Raw genomic sequence first — 18,783 nt, 5'->3', positions numbered from 1 at the left:
AAAATCAAAACTACAAGAGTATAATGATGGATAGTATGAGCATATTATGAGTATATTATGGGTGGATCTCAAGTTTAATCATTTTGATACTAAGCATTCATATGCCAAATCACATGCAATCCTATTACTGATGTTTAGTCAATTCATGCTTTAACCTAGACTGACTACTATTATTAAATAATAAATTGATTTCACAACTTGTATCCCCATCCAATTACAAGGCATATCGATTAATAAAAAGCTGTTTATAACTGAAACAATTCAACCCACAAATCTACCATCTTCTTGGAAATAACCAACTCTGAGCTGCTGAGCTTTCCGATCCGGGAGTCTCTATAATCGCCAGGTGCATCCATTTTTCCATATAAACAAAATGGCAATCCTGAAAGTTCCCAATCAACATTTACACCTGCACTTTCAGTTGCCCAGTAAGTAGGCTCCATCATGTTCAGGTTTTTTGAAGGGATGCGTTCGCCAATGCCACCATTGAACCATAGTGGTTTACCATGTTCATCTGCATGGTATAAACCACCGCATACCTTGTGCTTGCCTTCTTGTTCAAAAACTTTCCCAATTGCTCCACCGTTATCCAAAAAAACTGTGAATGGAATCTGCAATGCTTCATGAGACAACCAATACGTTTCCTTGTCACCTATAAACAGTAGTTCAAATTGTGTTAATACCATGTTCAAATCAGCGTGTATTACTTTTAAATAAAAGGTGCATACCGTATGTCTTTGAGTATATCAAGTCCATATAAGGCATACTGTTAAGTGCACATGTGAGGAGAATAGCAGGCATCGATCTTGTCTTATCCCAAACCACAACTCCTGAATCAAGCTCATCGGACGAGACTTTCGCCATCACGCGACTAGTATTGAATATGAGATTTTCTTTGAATGGCTCAGCTAATGTGTTGATTAAATCAGTCAATCCAGGTCCATGACCATAAGTTCCAAATCCAAGAGTTCGATCACGAAAAAACAATGCTCCTGTTTCCTTGTATGCCTTTGTTTCAAACAATGTTTCTGGATGTTGGAAAAACAAGGCATCAGTGTCCATCAAAATGACTTGTTGAAAACTAGATGCCAATACTGCCAATGGCTTGTTTTCCCATCCTTTGCTGCATTTCTTCAGACCAAGCACAGATTGCATATCCACAAGTGTAACTCGATGTAACGACGTCAATGCATCACGCTCCTTTTGCCCAAGATCGTCTTCGCCACAATATATGATTTCAATTGGCAATTGATTACCAATAAAATTAAGCATGGTGATGGAGTGTTGGGCGACTAAAGCGTATTTTGAACCAGTGGTCATGACAATTCCACGTCCTCTTGATTTTAAAAGTGATTCCACTGCCGAGTGGTACATAGGTCCATTGATGATCCATGGATAAAGTTTTTTTTCCAATTGGAAAAGTTGATCCTCCATGCGAGTCCTTGTAGCAGAATCGTATTGGCAAATCACCAGTTGATAGTAAATGTCAAAGGCTTTTTGATAAGTACGTGCAATGTTCCCCAATTCAACCATATCACCGCCGTCGGGAATTGCGTCTTTACTATTGATGTATTTCAGTGCTGATATAATCTGATTTATATATGCATCGCTGATTTTAATTGATGGCCCGGATTTACCATTAGAGCTAAAAATCAAATGATGTCAGTGTTGAGCCGAGTAATCGAATGCCCATTCTTATTGTAAAGCTGACTACTTTGTTCACATACCTCATGTTTAAACTTTTAGAGCACAGTGGTTCTAGTGAAACAGCTGTGCTATAGACTGCAGTGTAACTATCTTCAATACTTGAACCGACATGCCCTTCAAGTTTGGAATAACGAATAGAATATGCGCCTATGGTTGCAGAGTATTAGTTTAACGATATTGACCCGAATACACGCTTCAAAACTATAAATAGTCGGTGTATTCGACTGAATTTGAATAGTATTAGTCTCAAAAATAACATACCAATGTGTATAAATGCAACTAATACTACAACACTCATTAAAAGATACAGGAGTATAAAACCTTTAGCTTTTTTTCTGAGTATGCCATAAACATATTTTGCTGCAGGCATGTCAAACATGATTTAGTATCAAGTCAAAGTATCCACCGTCTCAGCTAATCAATTCAGCTACCTTTTTGAGGGCCAGCATACACGAATCCTAAATATTTGGCATGTATTTAAATTGACGATTAATATCTAGGGTTGTTGAAATCGAATAAAAGTAGCCAAAACTAGACAGATACAATGTATCTGAGACTTATTATTCCACTCCAACTATGCATGAAACTCAAATAAATTCAAGACATTGTCTATCAAGTCATCAATACGCACCACGATAGCTTTTGGCTGAAAACCCCTTTTGACTAGAGTAGTCATATACGTTGTCACAAAGTGGGTGCATTTCAATCTGATATTTATTTTTAAAGCTAATCAAACAATTTGCTGAAGATGAGTGTAAACCCCAGCCGAGTCTACTTATATTTTACAGCTGTTTGTCAGTTCAAACGCCATGGCAGTGTTTTAAAAATTAAGCAAATGTTGAACGTGGCATTCTAATAGTGGCTCTGGTAGATCTAACATTATTGAATCTCCGCGAATCTGTAATTGATTAAATATCGACATACTTTGATGTAGTCTTCAGTGTATGAATCAATATATTAAAGTCGAGCTGAAAAAGTAAACCCGTTTGACATATTTTTGCCGTCTTTCCATACCGTCAAAGGATTTGGGCTGATACTTGAATGGTGAATAGCAAATAATATATTCTGTGTGAATATGGTGTTGCTCTTCAATTTATCAAAATGTTTGGCCACGAAAATGGAGATGCAGATTTGACTACTGAGACTCGGATCAACACGCTCATAATTTCGCCGCTGTATTCGCGTAAAATGCAACTAAACAAGTCTATAATAAAATCAGCTCCGTAGCATGATAATCCACACAAAATATACTATACAGCATTGTCTCTAAATTTTTGACAAAGCTGTCTGGTTCCTGTGGTCATTTTTGTATAAACATGCATAATCTCGGTTCAAAACTATAGTTTGATTGAGAATCATATTATGGATGATGTATTTATTGGAAATGCCAATTTCTAGTAGAAAAACGCAACAAATATTGTATAATCTGGAGCAAAAATAGTCACCAAGCACAGAAGTGATCCATTTTATGTGAATACGACTGTAAATTAAAGCAAAACAACTCCTATGGTCAAAAGGGCCAGCCCAAAGTATGTGGTTATGTTTGGAGTTGCCGCAGCCAACACCCAATTTGCTGTACCATTAGCAGTATGTCCTTGTGATGGCATCGATGGATCTGAAGTTCCTTCAACTTGGCCTTGTCCCAAGGCCGGAGGTGGTTGACTACCCGGCAATTCAACCTGTACATCAAAAGTTGCTGCGGGCGGTTGCTTTTGTTCGGTAACTGATGTACTTGTTGTACTGGGACCATTTGAGGTATTTTTATCTTGTGTTGAATTGTGATGTTGTGATTCGGTATTCGTTTGTGAGCTTGATTTGCCATGCGAAGTAGCTTTACTTGAATCTGCAAAATTTTTTGTCGATGAAGAGCTGCCATGATGAGTATTCTTGTCACCATCATCGTCGTCATCACCATCTTCTTCTTCGTCACCATCACCATCTTCGTCACCATCACCATCTTCGTCACCATCACCATCTTCTTCTTCCTCCCCATCTTCTTCTTCGTCATCATCATCACTCGAGTTTGATTTGGAAGTACTAGTATGTGGGTGGTTACCTTTTTTATCAGATGCAGATTTACTTACACTTGTAGTAGATTGTGGTTTAGATCTGTGGTATTGAGCGTGTACAGCTGATCGACTCGCATGTCCATTTGATACATGCTGCCGATACTGAATATTTGGATTGTGTCGGTGTTGCACATTGGGATCGTGCCAATGCTGAGTATTGGGATCGTGCCAATGTCGCACATTTTGATTGTGTTGATGCTGGATATTTTGATTGTGTTGATGCTGGGCATTGGGATCGTGCCAGTACGTTTGTTTCCATGACCAGCTGGCTGGCCTTTGATGCGGATGTTGTAACCACCAATGTGTTCTATACCAGTACGCCTGTTTTTGGTTTGGAGTTGGTCTAACTACTTGGTGGTGATTTTCCTGAAGTTCTGGCGGTAAGGAATATGCCGCCGTAGATGTTGCTAAAGCAAGACTGACGATCAAGTTTGACTTCATCGGAGCTGTATAGTAGTGAAGTTGTAGCAGTTTTGTAGGCAGAATGATCACTGAACAGCGATTGGTAGCAGGCAATGGGCAACTCCTTCCCTTTTTAGCTAGAACACTATGCTTTTATTAACCAGCAGTGTCTACTGGAAGGACGTGGCCTAGCAGGGTTTAGGGTGTTGTGTTGCCTTCTCTAGCCCATTCTACTTTGTTTCTACCATGTTAGACCTTGACCTACTGAAAATGGCTTCATGCTGTCCCTTGCAGTGATATAGAAGACCTTATTTTGTCAGGGCATGTTTAAGGATTGTGTTGTGCTATACGATGAGCGTTTGGGGCTACTTGCCCTTGTGCTACCATCCATATTTGCAGTATTCCTACTACTGACCCTGTGTTACATTAATAAAAAGCTTATATGTTTATCAGCACCCTTTACTTCAAACAACTAGATTATCGGCATATCCAGGGTACGTGCTTTGTAACTGTGGAAGTAGCGAAACCCTGGGTGTGGAAAGTGCTTAATCTCGATGATCCCTTCATGACTCGAGATAAAAACGTTGCTATTAACTCTTAAAAACCTACTCATTTCTCTGGCTTTTCTGATTATCTTTTACAACAGCAATATCTGATATAATTAAAAACCAACCTATCAAATGATCATAAATTTTACTCTGGGTCTTTTGGTGCTCTTGTATGGGAGCATCATGGCATCTCCGATTTTACCTGACAACGTCGATTCATCAGCACCATCATCACAAACCAATTCACCCAATGCTGATGAGGATTCACAAGTTCAACAGCATCTCAACTCGGACTCCAATCCAAACCACGACTCGGATCCTGATTTAGAAACCAATCTCGAACACAGTTTGACTCTTGATTCAGGTTCCAAGCAAAGACTTATTCAGGGACCCAAGCCAAACTACGGTTTGAATCTTGGTTTAAATCCCAATCCAAACCACGACTCGAATCTTGATTTAGAAACCAATCTCGAACACAGTTTGACTCTTGATTCAGGTTCCAAGCAAAGACTTATTCAGGGATCCAAGCCAAACTACGGTTTGAATCTTGGTTTAAATCCCAATCCAAACTTTCAAGTTTCTGTACCAAAATCCAAACCTTCTACCCATTTGGACACAAGCGCTAAAACCCAATTAAAACAAGCGTCCATGTTGAAAGATCAAGCTATTTTGAGCGCTCACAATGCACTTTCACTCAAACTCCGAGTGATTAAACTTGAGAGAAAGTTAAAAAAGTGTCTAAAAGAATTGGAAGCTAGTGTAAATTCCGATACTAGTGCAGACAATGAATCCAAACAGGATACACAGACTAAAGAACGTGATGCTGCTCGATGCGATAAAATTAAAGAAAAGATAGCCAGGCTGAGCGCAAAAATCAGATCTAAAACAAAAAAAGCATCTGATTATATGGATGAAAGCAACGATGCGCACAGTAAATTTGTGGAGCATTGGTTTAATAAATAGACCTATATACTTTTATGCTGCATCATGTAAAGTAGAACATTAAATAAGCCAGTGTATAATATACAGTCAGTTTCATGACATGATAATTCACACCATACTTGCTGTACAACAGTCAAACTCAATATTTGGATCGTAATGAATTAATTCCAGTTCAACACTATAGTTTGACTGTCGATATCATACGATGGATATTGTGTTGATGGAAGAATCAAAAAGATCAATTTTTGTAGGAAAGCATAACGAATCTTGCATATTATGGAACAAGACAGCCATTGCAGGATAAATAGTACTCCATTCTATGTGAATACGACTGTAGATTACACACACTAGAGCGACAGCTATTGAGGCGGTTGGGTTGTTTAGTGCATAGATTCCATCTACGATCAATGAAGGAACTTGTGAATGCCATTAATTATTTTGGAAAATAAAACTCGTCAGTATTATGAACAAATATTTTAAACTGGATCAGATTTAGATGGCTGTTTATTGATATTTATGATTTCTAACTTGAATATGCATCAACTAAAGTCCATGTGCTGGCCGTTTGGCATCAATGAATCTACTAAACGAATCCAAGCTAAGCTACCAGATACACCTTCAACTATTGAAAGGATGACCAAGATACTCGAGATGATTTCCATAAATAACGAACTATACCATCTATTGATTGGACTGAGTTACCTCATGAATCTCCAACACATGCTCTCATGAATGGAGTTGGTAAACCTTGGATTAGAATATTGTAGATTCAAGCCTAGTCGTATTATTCAACATGTTGAATAATACAAACTAGACATAATCGAGCATTCAGTCATAGCACCATTGTATGCATGATGCCAATACCAAGTTTATTCTGAACTCTTTAACATCCGAGACGTCGTTGATAGTTTAAACGGGTGCAACGCACTTCGATATCAATCGTTCTGAATGAGCTTCAAACACATGACTAAAAAGCTATCAGCTAGAGCTTGGGTCAAATATGCTTAAAATGCACTGGCAGGACTGAGAGTATTTATAACAAACTCCGATAGTGTCAATTGTCCTGCATTTGAACTACTTGCTGCTATTAGTATGGTGCAGATACTCTCTAGTAGCAACACTGATTTGGGTGTGCTTGAAATCAATATGAACAATGGTAGAGAATCGGATGCAGAACATGAATCTGATGGGTTATTGGGCAGCGATGTAGATCCTGTCATGTCCTTTGTAGAGATCGATCCTGGCATCTCCAACAACAGCAGTTTGATTCAGTGGATGCTGTCGGGCTTCCCTTATAAACGCTCTGTTCCAGTAATGGCCGATAGGCCACTTGGCCATCCAGTCTGCAGCACACCCGCAGATGCCAACTTACAATCCACCAGATTCAATGCTGGATCCAGTCCAACCATCAGATATAGTCATGTCTTGGCTGCACTGACTGCCATCGACTTTATCTGCTCTGTCTGTCTGTTCGTTGTTTATATCGTTGTTTATCCTGACAAACTTCGTCTGCCATTTCCTTCTTCCATCGTTAATCTGCCGCCGATCGACTTGATGCTTCTCTCTTGCATTCGGTGTCTACTGATCTTGTTTTTTCTATTGCGGTTTGATTGGGCTATTCGGTTTAGAATCCCTCTTATCTGCACGTTTGTAAGTCGATGGTGTTTTTGGCGCTTGCAAAATATTCAAATATGCATATGTTCTAATCCTGCTGTTTGTGTTCTGTAAATATATAGATATCTACCTTGTACATGTTTTTTAGAGCAACAACTGCGTATACTGGACTTGCTTTTATTACCCTCGCATTTCAGTTTCTTATTTCATGGAGTGAACTCCTGTGTTATGTGTATGTCACAATGATCTTTGGTGATTATGTGTGGGCTAAAGATATACATGTTCAGGCAGGCTATACTCCTATATTCGACCACGACGAGAATGAGCAAAGATTTAATGTATCAAATTTGCAAAATTCGAACGATCATACATCTACGCTTGCTACTTCTCAAGTTGAAGCTGCTCCACCGATTCATACAGATGCAAAGGCTCAATCACTTGATGCTTCTGATTTCTTTTTCCCTGAATCCACTGCTTATATTGCAACTACAAAAGTCCCGACTTTAGGTATACATTCAAGTGTAACTCAAATGTGCAATATTTTAAATATACTTTACATCAATTAATTGAATCTATACCTCATCAGCATGCTCCACAAATACAGGTCATACTATTGAAGCACACGTCGCTAAAATCGAAAGCTCAATGCCAGGATTAAAGTCGTCACTGGACAATTCCACCATCAACATGTGTACATCAGCTCCCATTTCCATTCAAAAATCATCGCTAAAATCTCGTCCATTTGCTGACATAGACTATTCAGATCAAGTCGAGTATTCAAACTTTCAATCCGACAGACCACATCCAATCTCGTTTCACCAGTCAACGTTTCTACCTATTTCAGGAATGTCTACAAAAAGACTTGTTGCTTCCACTGCCGCACCTGACTCGGCTTTGTTCAGAAGAGCTCGGCCAGAGCAAGATACTTTTGAAAATTTCATTATTCGGCGCAAAGAATTTAATGAAGCATGCAATCAGCTGTGGACCAATCATTTTGAAGGAGTTTTGGACATTGCTAAATCCCAGTCTCGCGATAAAGTACTGTCTCGGTTTTCTCTTTTAATCGTTTTTGTAAGTAGTATTTGAAAGGATGTATCAAAAACTGGAATTAAATGCAATGACGGCCAACTTTTTTTATTTAATCTGGCGCATATAGACTCGATTTTTGCAGCATATCTCAGTTGGATCGCACCAGACAAAAGACGAGCTATATCGATCACTCAACTCAGCCATGTCTGTTTGCTTAAAAATGTTGGACATATCCGACACACAGTATATTTCTGTTGCGCTTTCTAGTTTTCCATCAATTTCCCTGAATTCTCGGATGCCTACTTTTGGCTCTACCCATTCAAAAAGTTCAAGTACGGCATGGTTGGATCATGGAGTGGCAACATCTACATCACTTCGACAAGAAACTCTGTTTTGGAAACTATGGAAGCTGGATATTGAATGCTGTTTGGTACTGTTGTTACTTCTTCGTGGAATCTTTCAGATTTTAGATGGAAGAGATATCAATGGTGCAATGAATTTGCGTAAATCGTGGCAGCTGTTGCAAAAGATATCTAAACAGATAGAAGGCATTTCTACGACCGACGAGATTGGACACAATGCTGCTACCATTGGGACACATTTTGCTACTTCAAGATGTAGCGATTCAATCACTGTCACTCGGGCTACAAAAGCACTGTACACTGATGTAGTCGGTGCATTGGATTTGGGAAAATCCATATTTTGCGTTGCTCCTGTTTTTGTAGGTTTTATTCTGCATTTTTCATTATAATATTACTTGATGTTTTTATATGGGCTGACTTGACTGTTTATATTTTAGCTTTCAAGGTCACTTATTGTGTTTTTCAAGACAGTTGGAGTGCGAAACAAGGCACACGGTGCTATGGAGTCTTTATTCCTAGCCACATATCAAGATAATGTATACGGTAAGTAATTGCTTGCTGTTCCTTACTTGCTTGGGCTATTTGATAATGAACAGTGATAACTGATTTATCTTGAATGGATATATGTCGCAGCTCCATTTTCTGCTATAGCCTACCTTTCCTGTGTTATCAATAGCCCCCTCGCATTTTGTTCGCTTCCATCTGTAGTGGCCGAGTCTGAGCTAGTCACCCAAATTATACAAATAATTCAACAAAACTATTCGTAAGAGTGATTATATTCTTGCTGCAATATTTACTGTAAAATAATGTCTAAAGCATACAAAATTTAAACGTCAACTGTTTTTAGGAAATCAAAGAGTATGGCTCTAGTTTGCAGCACTGCTTGTCGCAATATTGGACAGCCACAGTGGGGATACAACATTATTGATGCATGCATGCAATTGTCACCACCAGCGTCACAGACATCCACTCGCCTGCTTTTAGAAATGGGAATAACTGCACTATTACTTCAAGACTACGCGCATGCTTATAATACTCTATTGCGAGTATGGGATCCTCGTAATTTGCCATTAGATTCAAAGAGTACTGTTTTAACATCACACTTTTGCAGAGACATTAATGACTGCCAGCAAGTTGCCGGAGTGTTGATATGTGGCATTGCTGCAATATTTCCTGTTTTGGATTCAACTAAGGAAGCTTGTTATGACTGTGTAATTAATATTGCAGATGTGCTGGCTAGTTGCAGACAAAACATAAATCTGATTTCCTCGCAACAAGGGACGGGGATCAAGGTAGATTGTATTTATTTCATGTCAATCCTGCCTAGATATTTGGCTCTGACTGTTTCTATACTCTGCTATTTCAATACGGTGCTGAAATATGTAGGGTCTGTCTATGATACGTGCATGTAAACTGGTGCTTGAATGGGTTGGGACGGATGAAATACTATACCCATATATGCTGTTTGTTTCAGTGTATCTTTTCCGAGGCATAGCGAGTATTGCACAGTCCAATACCAGCTCATTACACTTGTATAGTCTGAAAACGCTCTTGGAAGCCATTTACCAACAAACCACCGCATTACGGAATGCATCCAAACCTGCAAAAGCCAAAAACTCATTGTACATCAAAATAGATGTTGTATATCATTTAATTGCTGGTACAATATGCAAGTATATTGCTCTAGCTTGTATGCAAGAGCATGTTCACTCTAATGTTTCTTTGCAGAAACACCACTCGTTTGAACATTTTCGACACTGTATCCAATTGGACGATGAATTGGATGCCACGCATGTATCCGTCACTGCCAAGTTTATATCATATGCGTGGCTTGAAATGGCAGAGCTGAAAGGTGCTGGATTTTCCAAATGGGATATTTCCAAACGCATCTTGTTGGATTTGGTCAAGGAAGGACGACCTCGTGATATTGGGTTTAATTCTCAAGGCATGCTAGTCCAACTTGGACTAACCCATCACAGCATTGTATCTCAGTCACTTGAACTCCATGAGCAAAATTCAGATTGTTCTATACCTGAATCCAATGAGTTTGTGGACGTTAATCCCGACTTGATAATTGGAAGCGATCGTCCAGGAATAGCGTCTCCCTTGGACACCACTTCACCACCAAGACAACTTGAACGGAAACGAAGTGCATCATTTAGTGGGTTCATTAGAAGCAAAACTCCTACACTATTGTCGGGGCAAACTCGAATAACTGGCACTCGAACGCTTGCGCTCATATCAGATATACCCACGCCCCACTTCATTCGTCGCGAAATGAGCAGCAGCGGTCGTGTCGGTAAACATCACCACTCTCTTTCAAAGGGTATGGATGTGGAATTTCCATTCATGGGTCATGGTAGTGGTAGCTCGCCTCAGTTTAGAAGAACGCCAAGACTGGACGATAGCGGGTTAGGTGTGTTTATGGGTGTATCTAATACAAGCGAATATGTACAGGATCAGAGAGCAGTGTTATCTCCTTCACCATCCTCTACAGCTGATGGAGTGTCATTGGATGCGTCTGCTCGATCAACTGATGCTTTTACCCCCAGCAATAGACCCGTGGATATGGATTTTAAATCTATATGTGTTGCAGCATTGGCTCAAGTGACTGCAGTATTGGAACGTCTTTAAATATCAATATTTTGATGCAGTTGAATACTATGCATCAAGTATTTGAAGTTGTATTCTATAATATAGATTTATTTTACCGCCGTATTCACGTAAAATGAAACACCTTTCTGTATCTATCTTGCTTTGGAATAGACAATATTTGTTGTTTTCCACTACAGATCGACTACACTGACTTTTCTAAACACAACGCTTATTATATAATGCCCATGATTAAACTATAGCTTGAACTGCAATGATTTCTTTTTACATTTTTGATATAGATATATATTGTACAATTACCAGATTCATCCATTTCAATTCACATATCGGGTTGTGTCAAGTATTCCAAACTTGCAGATACGCTCGCGTTCTAGTTCAATAATGCAATCTTGGAAATACAACGGTTGTTTCTGTGCCAATCATCAAGAAATCAGTCAAGTAATGAGTCCAAAACACATTAATGTTTAGTAAATTGACACAATCATTTCATGAGATTGGCTGTTTGTATCTTGATCTTCCATTGCGTCGATACGATTGAAGAATAGCTTTTTACCCTGAAATAAATTTACCAGCTTTACATATGCCAGAACAGCAAGACCGACGTGAAATAGGAACAACAATTGGGTTTCAGTACACACCCACTGCTAATGAGAAACAAGTCTTTCATAATGCAGCAAAGTACATGCTGTCTTGTCGTAAGTATTCTTGGTCTTGACTGCAATTCATTCATGCACAGACATTGTTCTTGCCAATCTGAGCCATCATGCATGAGTCACTATCTCAACATCTATACTACTGTATCCAACAAATCATCATGCTCATGTAGACATTGCTGGTATTGTTCTGGGAATGACTGTCGGCATCTATGGAAGTAAGTTATATTCATGCTACACTGATATTCATTTGTCACCATCAATCATGTTTATTTTAGACTGCCTGCAGATCTGCCAAATATTCATACAGCCTTGCATCGTTATATATTCTTCTGATTAAATCAATGGAGTTTATAGTTAGGAAGATGTCTCTTAAGCCCATTTCGATTCGTGGCGGGTTTATTCTGACTGGAGGGTTTGCATTGGGTGAATTGATTGGACGAAGGTATGGTAATCATCAGGCAGGTGAGATGCTCAAATTGGGTTTACCTCAAGACTCTGCGCTTCGGATGATGCTAGAAAGCAGGTAAGCAAGTGCTGGATTCATCATAAATTGACTGTACTGGATATTCAACATTTTTCATGAATATTCAATATTTAGTGATATTGGATTTGACCTGTTTAAGCTGAGCAGATCAGCTACGATCAAGGCAGGTCCATCAGCAGAAATAGAATTTGACTTTGAATCAGCATCGCCTCGACTGATTGAAGAAGCGCTAAAGAAGCGTCGTGAAGCAGTAGTGACAATTCAAAAAGTTGCAGAAGCTACTGGTGCACCTTCTTGGGATAGTATCCGACGCCAACACGATAGTTCGATTGTTACAACATGGGATCGATTGAGGAAACAAAACAATCTCGGACCACAAGAAACCCCTGAATTAGATCATAGCGATTCCAGACAGGATATTGGTATGCGCCACGTCCAAATGCAATCCTATGAGGATTTGGATGACTTTGAACAAGTGACTGTGATTCCGCTATCGTCATCAGCACACGACAAGACTCATGATGATGGTGAGGTAAAATTACTTCCTCGTACTAGAGAGGAAGTGGAAGCAGCACAGGTAGTTTTAAAGAAACGAACCAACAAATACGGAGATTCGACTGAATGAATACAAATCCTGTAAGTTTTTACAAGGATATTTGTAATTTAACTTTGATTAAATGACATTTACTCATGGAAAGCATCGAGTATATATCATGCACTCGAGTACTTGATACACAATCTTTAAAATAGCAAAAACTTGGCAATGCACGGATTGCTGCTATTGAAGAGTACTGTTTCTAATAATGAATATCACAGTACATCAAGACAATTCCAATGGATTCAATAGCCAAAACCTGCTTAGTGGATATTTCTACATTATAGATGAAAAATTCGATAGCGTTCCAAGTAAAATATCCTTATTCTCGAGACGTAGATCTGATGGAAAATAGCAGTAAATGAAAAACATCTAAAGCGGCTAGATTCAAAAAGTTGCACCAATGCAATAATCAACAAGATCAATTAATTAGAATTCAACACTCGACTCGAGTCAAGAAACAAACCAAGAACCTGATGAATGGAAAATATCTCTGCCACGGGAAATGGAATGGTATGCGCAATGCAAAATACAGGCATTCTAAACGGGATTAAACAGGAATTACGAGATTGCTATTCCAACTTGGAAAAACCCAGTTATTAATCTCGATGCTTGGTTGACTGAAACTTTAAAGCAAATTACTGACCCGTTTTTCTAATGACCCTACGGAAAACCCATCACGTTGAATCAAAGAAATTGGTCATTTGAAAGAAATTGATACTTTCAAGGGAGCAGTGTCAGAATCGCTTGTTTTAAAACAATTTTGAATGAAATGAACAGTAGATGTTGACAAGGACAGCTTTGATGATGGTTTAATTGTAGGAATGAGTAACAACATTTTAGTGTAAAAATGATACGACTTTATAAACGTCTGTTTAATTAGTATTGTAAATATCTATAGGCGCCTTGTGGATGAATAGTGCAAAAATACTAATCGTTTGTCTTTAATCATAATTGGAATTGCCAACTTTTATAAAAAAAATGAATGAGTTTACCACATATTCTGGTAAAGAAAGCCGGATTGACTTTTTAAATATCTTGGCAACAAGCCTTGCCTAAAAATCAGTCTCATCCAGTGTCCTATGTATACCACTGTCGTCGAGTCTCGCTATTCATTTAAAAACCAGCGATTCAAACTTGCGGCTCTAAAAGTTTGAATCGCCAACGCCTCCGCCACACCTGAAACATTGGCAATTACAGCCGTATTAGATGAATGCGGTTATTTTAGACATCTTTACCTGTAACTATACTAGCATTTATTTTTATAACTCTGTACTTACTTCAACCGCCTGCACATCATCGATTATTTACCGCAGCAATCAACTATAATGTCGACATCCCCGACTAGACCAGATAAAGGCAAGCGCCTTATGCGATACTCGGGTGACCTTGAACTCCCACTTCCGTTTGATCGAGACCCAGCACAGAGACCGTCACAGGACTTGAGAACACTTGCAGACTCTACCTACGAAATTGCTCGATCGAATGCTGGCGATTCATCACCCGGTACAGTTAATGAGTACGCACATTACAAAAACTCTAACGGTCGCACCTACAGTAACCGAAAAACCAAAGTACCTACCCAGCCAAGCCCATTGCGCTCGTCGTTTTTTGGAGGATTGAGGAACTCGTTTTTGGGAAATAAACCGCAACAACCACAGAACGAGCATCAAGACTATTCTATGCATGATGGTGGCATGGAGCAACGACCATACAATAGCGACGATCCTTCAAAGCAGACTCACCTGCAGTATGACGGGAACGATACTTCCAACGTCCCACCTGTACCTCCTTCCAAAATAGGTACAAGCGGGTCGTATCTTGATTACTATACTGGGGATTTGGCAAGCACTCATATAGACGCAACCAGCAAAGATCCACAACATCCAACTTTTACTACATTTGAAACTAGCAACAACAAAGATCCAACAATGCAGGTACTTGAAACGATGCCTGGATATCACCCAGCAAATTTGGAAGGCAGCAACACTATGTACACCTTCAACACCACGCATCAACGAGACCAGCAGATGCATGCCCATCAGTCCCCCATATACACGCAGTATCGTATTATTCTCCATTCGATAGCTATTGTCGCTTCGGTGATAGCATTCGGTATTATGCTTGGTATTTTTGAAAACAATTACCAGATTCTTCCAAAGGATGTTTTTGCCTCGGTGCAGTTTTTTATTGTGGCTGCAGCCACCACCTGGATTGCATCTATCCTCTACAGTATTTGGTTTTTTATTGGCGATGTTTCTCTTCCCAACCATCCATTACCACTTTTAGCAACTGACAAACCATTTGGGGCCTCTGTCGATATTCTTGCAACATTTATAGTGGTCATCTTTTGGTTGTCTACTACTGCAGATACGACATTGCGCACATACAAACAATGCTACAGCAATGCTGTTATAGAAGTCGGTACACCCAACTTGTGTCTATCTGCTCAAGTTGCCGATGGGTTTGGAATTGCTGCTGGATTGGTGTACCTCGTCATTTTCGGAATCAAAATATACGAGTTTACTTCAAATAGCATGTGGAGTGAGCTGATGAAAGTTGTTGGTGGAATCTCTGGTTCGTCTAGTCCCACTCCTATGGTGCACCACACAGAGGTTTAATTTTTGCTGTAATAGATGCTTCCAATATTTACATTGTTCTCACGGCAGATAAATGATTGATCTTGATCATTCTATAAATGTATTTTATTACGTAGATTCCATTGGCTATTAGCTGATGTATTGTTTTTATTTACCCAATAAAACCAACTATTTTGTTTGCATACATCATTTACCTTGACTCGAATGAGCAGTTTTCTCGGGTGGAGGCTCATTGGAATGCCAACACCGAACTTTCCACTATGCAAAAACCAGCATGATGTAATTTTCTGGAATAAAAGTCGATTAGGATGTACAATATCAATCTATATCCAATAGATAGATGCCATTTGACAATTTGGAGCAAAGCTTATCAATCCATAATGCAATATAGAAATTGACAAGTATAGAAACTAGTACCGTTTTGTCGGGCTTGAACATGTTAAAACCACACCCACATAGGATCCAACTATTCTATTACTCTGCCTCTTGTTAATCTCTTCATTATAATCCCACAGCTGTTAATATCTCACGACCTGAGAACTGCGACTCGAAATCTTCCCAAAGAGACCATTTTTCGCACTATTAAACACTCATGTTAACAATAACAATAAAACTTAACACAATACTCTCTTCTCAGTCTCTCGTTAGCCTCGCTCAACCGTTGGAACTCCTCTCAGCATTCAGCAACACTGCATATTCTTGGCATTTCTTCAATCTCCAAACCAAACACTACAATACTGGATGATCATCATAGAAACAACAGTTGCATTCCTGATACGTGCAATCTTTGGCGTTATTCAAGTAGAGCATGTCTGATATTAGGATACAACAGCACTTGTTCAATGGCATGGTTGTGCCAGATATTTGTTGGTTGTGTGTCAAACCAGCGTTTCCAATAACATATACGGTATCTGATTGTGTGTTGTGTAGTAGGAATCTGTTGGTTGCCGTGCAATCTTTCCAGCATTCCAGACTTCCAACATTCCAGGTTTCAGCAATCCGTAACATGTCAAGACTTTTTAAACAACGACATGCAACATTCCAAAGCACGCATGTTATTCCAAACAGTATTCCATTCCACAAAACAACCGTCTGATTAAACATGGTTTACCAACCATTCAACAAATGGCACGAAGATTGGAACTACACTGGACCGAGTGTCTATCAAAGTCAATTTATGTACGAAAACGACAAATATTCAAACATTGTTTATTCCAACAAGTCGATTGCTGCAAGATAAATGCAAACTACATTTTACGTGAATACAGCAGTGAATAGCTGAAGTAACGTAAACTCGTCGATTTATAGTAATCAACTGTTTCACTACAGAATTCCTCAAAGATTTCAAACTGTTTTGGCTGGTCTTCCCTCAGCTTTAATCAAATAATTACCAACATAATCGTACTGCGAATTATCCATTGTGTCAAAAATAATATCATCCAGTTTTGGTCGGATTACAATGTCAGATGCGATGCCAACATCTTCAACCGGCTGTCCTTTATGATCGCCATTACGGATGAATGCTCGATTACCTACAGCCATTTGGTTGTAAAATTTATCCTTGGTACTAAATGTCAACTCTTTTTTGAATGGCATTGGTTTAAAGTCTGTCGGATCATAAAAGATAAGGTCTGGATCTAGATCCCAAACGATTGCACCAGAACCAGCTGTTGTGGCATCCTCACCAAATACTGTTCCAATGTTATACGACTGCACAGTTCCTGTCATAGCTTCACATGCAGACATGCAATTACCACTGGTAAATACACCCATTGGTTTATCATAAATCTGATTGTAAGTGCCGGAGTCTTCTGGATCCGTAAAATCATGGAATAGTGAGTACTCGCTGTCGTCGGGTGGTGTTTTGAGCCAAGCATTACGAGACGATCTCAAATCTATGGGTGATTCTACAAATATATTGAATGTGACCTTGTTCCTAAGATACTTCACTTTAAATGGCTCAATATCGCTCTTGAATAGCTGTAGAATCTCATGTGCAAAATCCAGACTTCCACCACCACCTTCACGAACATCGATCAAAATAGAATTGGTGTCTTTGAGTACTGTCTTCAATAGTCTTTCCACTTCAAGAACTCCTTCAGAAACCTTTTGTGTGTTTGTTGTGCGGGATGTGCACTCGAACGATGCCAGTTTGATTATTCCCATGTTTTGGCTGTCAGGTTTCCAAATTGTCCAAGATAGTTCGAATATACTCGTTTCATAAAATGTAATCTGTAAACCACGTTTTGACAATCGTCCTGTATCTTGATCTTGACTGTTTTGACTCCGCTTTCGAATATGGCGAGCAGCAACCAATGGCATGGTAGACTGTGAACTTGTGGTATGATCATCGACTGTTGTAGTTGGCAAGGCATGACTATTGGATTTTACAGCAACTGTATTTTGTAAATGTATATCAAGAGTCACGCCTGTCAGCTGTGTGTAAAGTTTGCTCGAGTATTCCCAACAGGTATATTGGTATGCAGACATGTACGGTACATTGACTTCGTATATGGTGCCAACACGAGATTTAAATTTAAGCTTGATAGAGTTTTCATCAGGAAGTGGGGTAAGAGCTGCATATCTGAAGGACAAATATTTTAATGCTAGACGCTGATTATGAGCTTCGGTGGACCCACCAATTACATTTCGATGTTTGTTTTTCCAGTTGTAAAAAGTGAGGCCGTTAATGCTAAGAAGTTGATCTCCAACATTGATTTGGTTATACGCGGTATTACGTAGTAGGTCTAATATTTCACGATCGACGGGTTGGCTGACGACAATTGTTGGGTCTTGGATCATATCGCCTGGACCATCAATGAACTCAAAATAAATGCCTATGGTAATATAAAAGCAACTATACGGACCAGACAATGACATGACAGTATGTGCGTCGCGAGTTTGAGCAAATACATCCAATAACCCGAGTTGAATCTGTTCATCAGTAAGGGTTTCGATATTGTTTTGGATATGCTCGAGAGCAGGATATGGATTTGCCTCTTGACCATGATATTTCAGTTTTGATTCAAAATGGACCCATGCCTGGACATGTTGAATCATTGGAGTTCGATTGTAATTGTTGGTCAGTTAATAATGTGTTGCAATATATTGTGTTGGTTATAGTATCAGATTGTGATGGAAATGACAACTTGCCTCGAATAA

The 18,783-nt window shown here is 39.2% G+C and overlaps 7 protein-coding genes across 7 annotated transcripts; 3 read left to right on the top strand and 4 right to left on the bottom strand.

The window, feature by feature from the left end:
- Window positions 1-234: 234 nt before the first annotated feature.
- Window positions 235-2,077, bottom strand: BATDEDRAFT_87616 (uncharacterized protein; the record flags this gene model as incomplete). The annotated part of the gene is made up of 4 exons (XM_006678121.1): window positions 235-652; window positions 729-1,645; window positions 1,728-1,854; window positions 1,969-2,077. The coding sequence occupies 4 exons, from the start codon at window positions 2,075-2,077 to the stop codon at window positions 246-248; spliced, it is 1,560 nt and encodes a 519-aa protein (XP_006678184.1). The 3' UTR covers window positions 235-245.
- A 1,117-nt stretch (window positions 2,078-3,194) lies between these two features.
- On the bottom strand, window positions 3,195-4,217 carry BATDEDRAFT_87929 (uncharacterized protein; the record flags this gene model as incomplete). The annotated part of the gene is made up of 1 exon (XM_006678120.1): window positions 3,195-4,217. One exon carries the CDS (start codon window positions 4,215-4,217, stop codon window positions 3,195-3,197), a length of 1,023 nt encoding a protein of 340 aa, XP_006678183.1.
- Window positions 4,218-4,909: 692 nt separating this feature from the next.
- On the top strand, window positions 4,910-5,689 carry BATDEDRAFT_87633 (uncharacterized protein; the record flags this gene model as incomplete). Its single annotated transcript, XM_006678223.1, has 1 exon — window positions 4,910-5,689. One exon carries the CDS (start codon window positions 4,910-4,912, stop codon window positions 5,687-5,689), a length of 780 nt encoding a protein of 259 aa, XP_006678286.1.
- A 1,050-nt stretch (window positions 5,690-6,739) lies between these two features.
- BATDEDRAFT_31662 (uncharacterized protein) lies at window positions 6,740-7,540 on the bottom strand. The gene is made up of 2 exons (XM_006677909.1): window positions 7,405-7,540; window positions 6,740-7,318 (listed from the first exon to the last, which is right to left on the bottom strand). The coding sequence occupies exons 1-2, from the start codon at window positions 7,419-7,421 to the stop codon at window positions 7,159-7,161; spliced, it is 177 nt and encodes a 58-aa protein (XP_006677972.1). The 5' UTR covers window positions 7,422-7,540; the 3' UTR covers window positions 6,740-7,158.
- Window positions 7,541-11,866: 4,326 nt separating this feature from the next.
- BATDEDRAFT_34912 (uncharacterized protein) lies at window positions 11,867-13,051 on the top strand (the record flags this gene model as incomplete). Its single annotated transcript, XM_006677975.1, has 4 exons — window positions 11,867-11,981; window positions 12,113-12,157; window positions 12,297-12,465; window positions 12,541-13,051. The coding sequence occupies 4 exons, from the start codon at window positions 11,867-11,869 to the stop codon at window positions 13,049-13,051; spliced, it is 840 nt and encodes a 279-aa protein (XP_006678038.1).
- A 1,298-nt stretch (window positions 13,052-14,349) lies between these two features.
- On the top strand, window positions 14,350-15,790 carry BATDEDRAFT_87614 (uncharacterized protein; the record flags this gene model as incomplete). Its single annotated transcript, XM_006678222.1, has 1 exon — window positions 14,350-15,790. One exon carries the CDS (start codon window positions 14,350-14,352, stop codon window positions 15,640-15,642), a length of 1,293 nt encoding a protein of 430 aa, XP_006678285.1. The 3' UTR covers window positions 15,643-15,790.
- Window positions 15,791-16,965: 1,175 nt separating this feature from the next.
- BATDEDRAFT_87928 (uncharacterized protein) lies at window positions 16,966-18,681 on the bottom strand (the record flags this gene model as incomplete). Its single annotated transcript, XM_006678119.1, has 1 exon — window positions 16,966-18,681. The coding sequence occupies one exon, from the start codon at window positions 18,679-18,681 to the stop codon at window positions 16,966-16,968; it is 1,716 nt and encodes a 571-aa protein (XP_006678182.1).
- Window positions 18,682-18,783: the final 102 nt, after the last annotated feature.

This window comes from Batrachochytrium dendrobatidis, assembly GCF_000203795.2.
Source record: "Batrachochytrium dendrobatidis JAM81 unplaced genomic scaffold BATDEscaffold_4, whole genome shotgun sequence".
Taxonomy (NCBI): domain Eukaryota; kingdom Fungi; phylum Chytridiomycota; class Chytridiomycetes; order Rhizophydiales; genus Batrachochytrium; species Batrachochytrium dendrobatidis.
The sequence above is the reverse complement of the archived record's forward strand: the minus strand, read 5'-3'. Positions and strand labels throughout refer to the sequence as shown.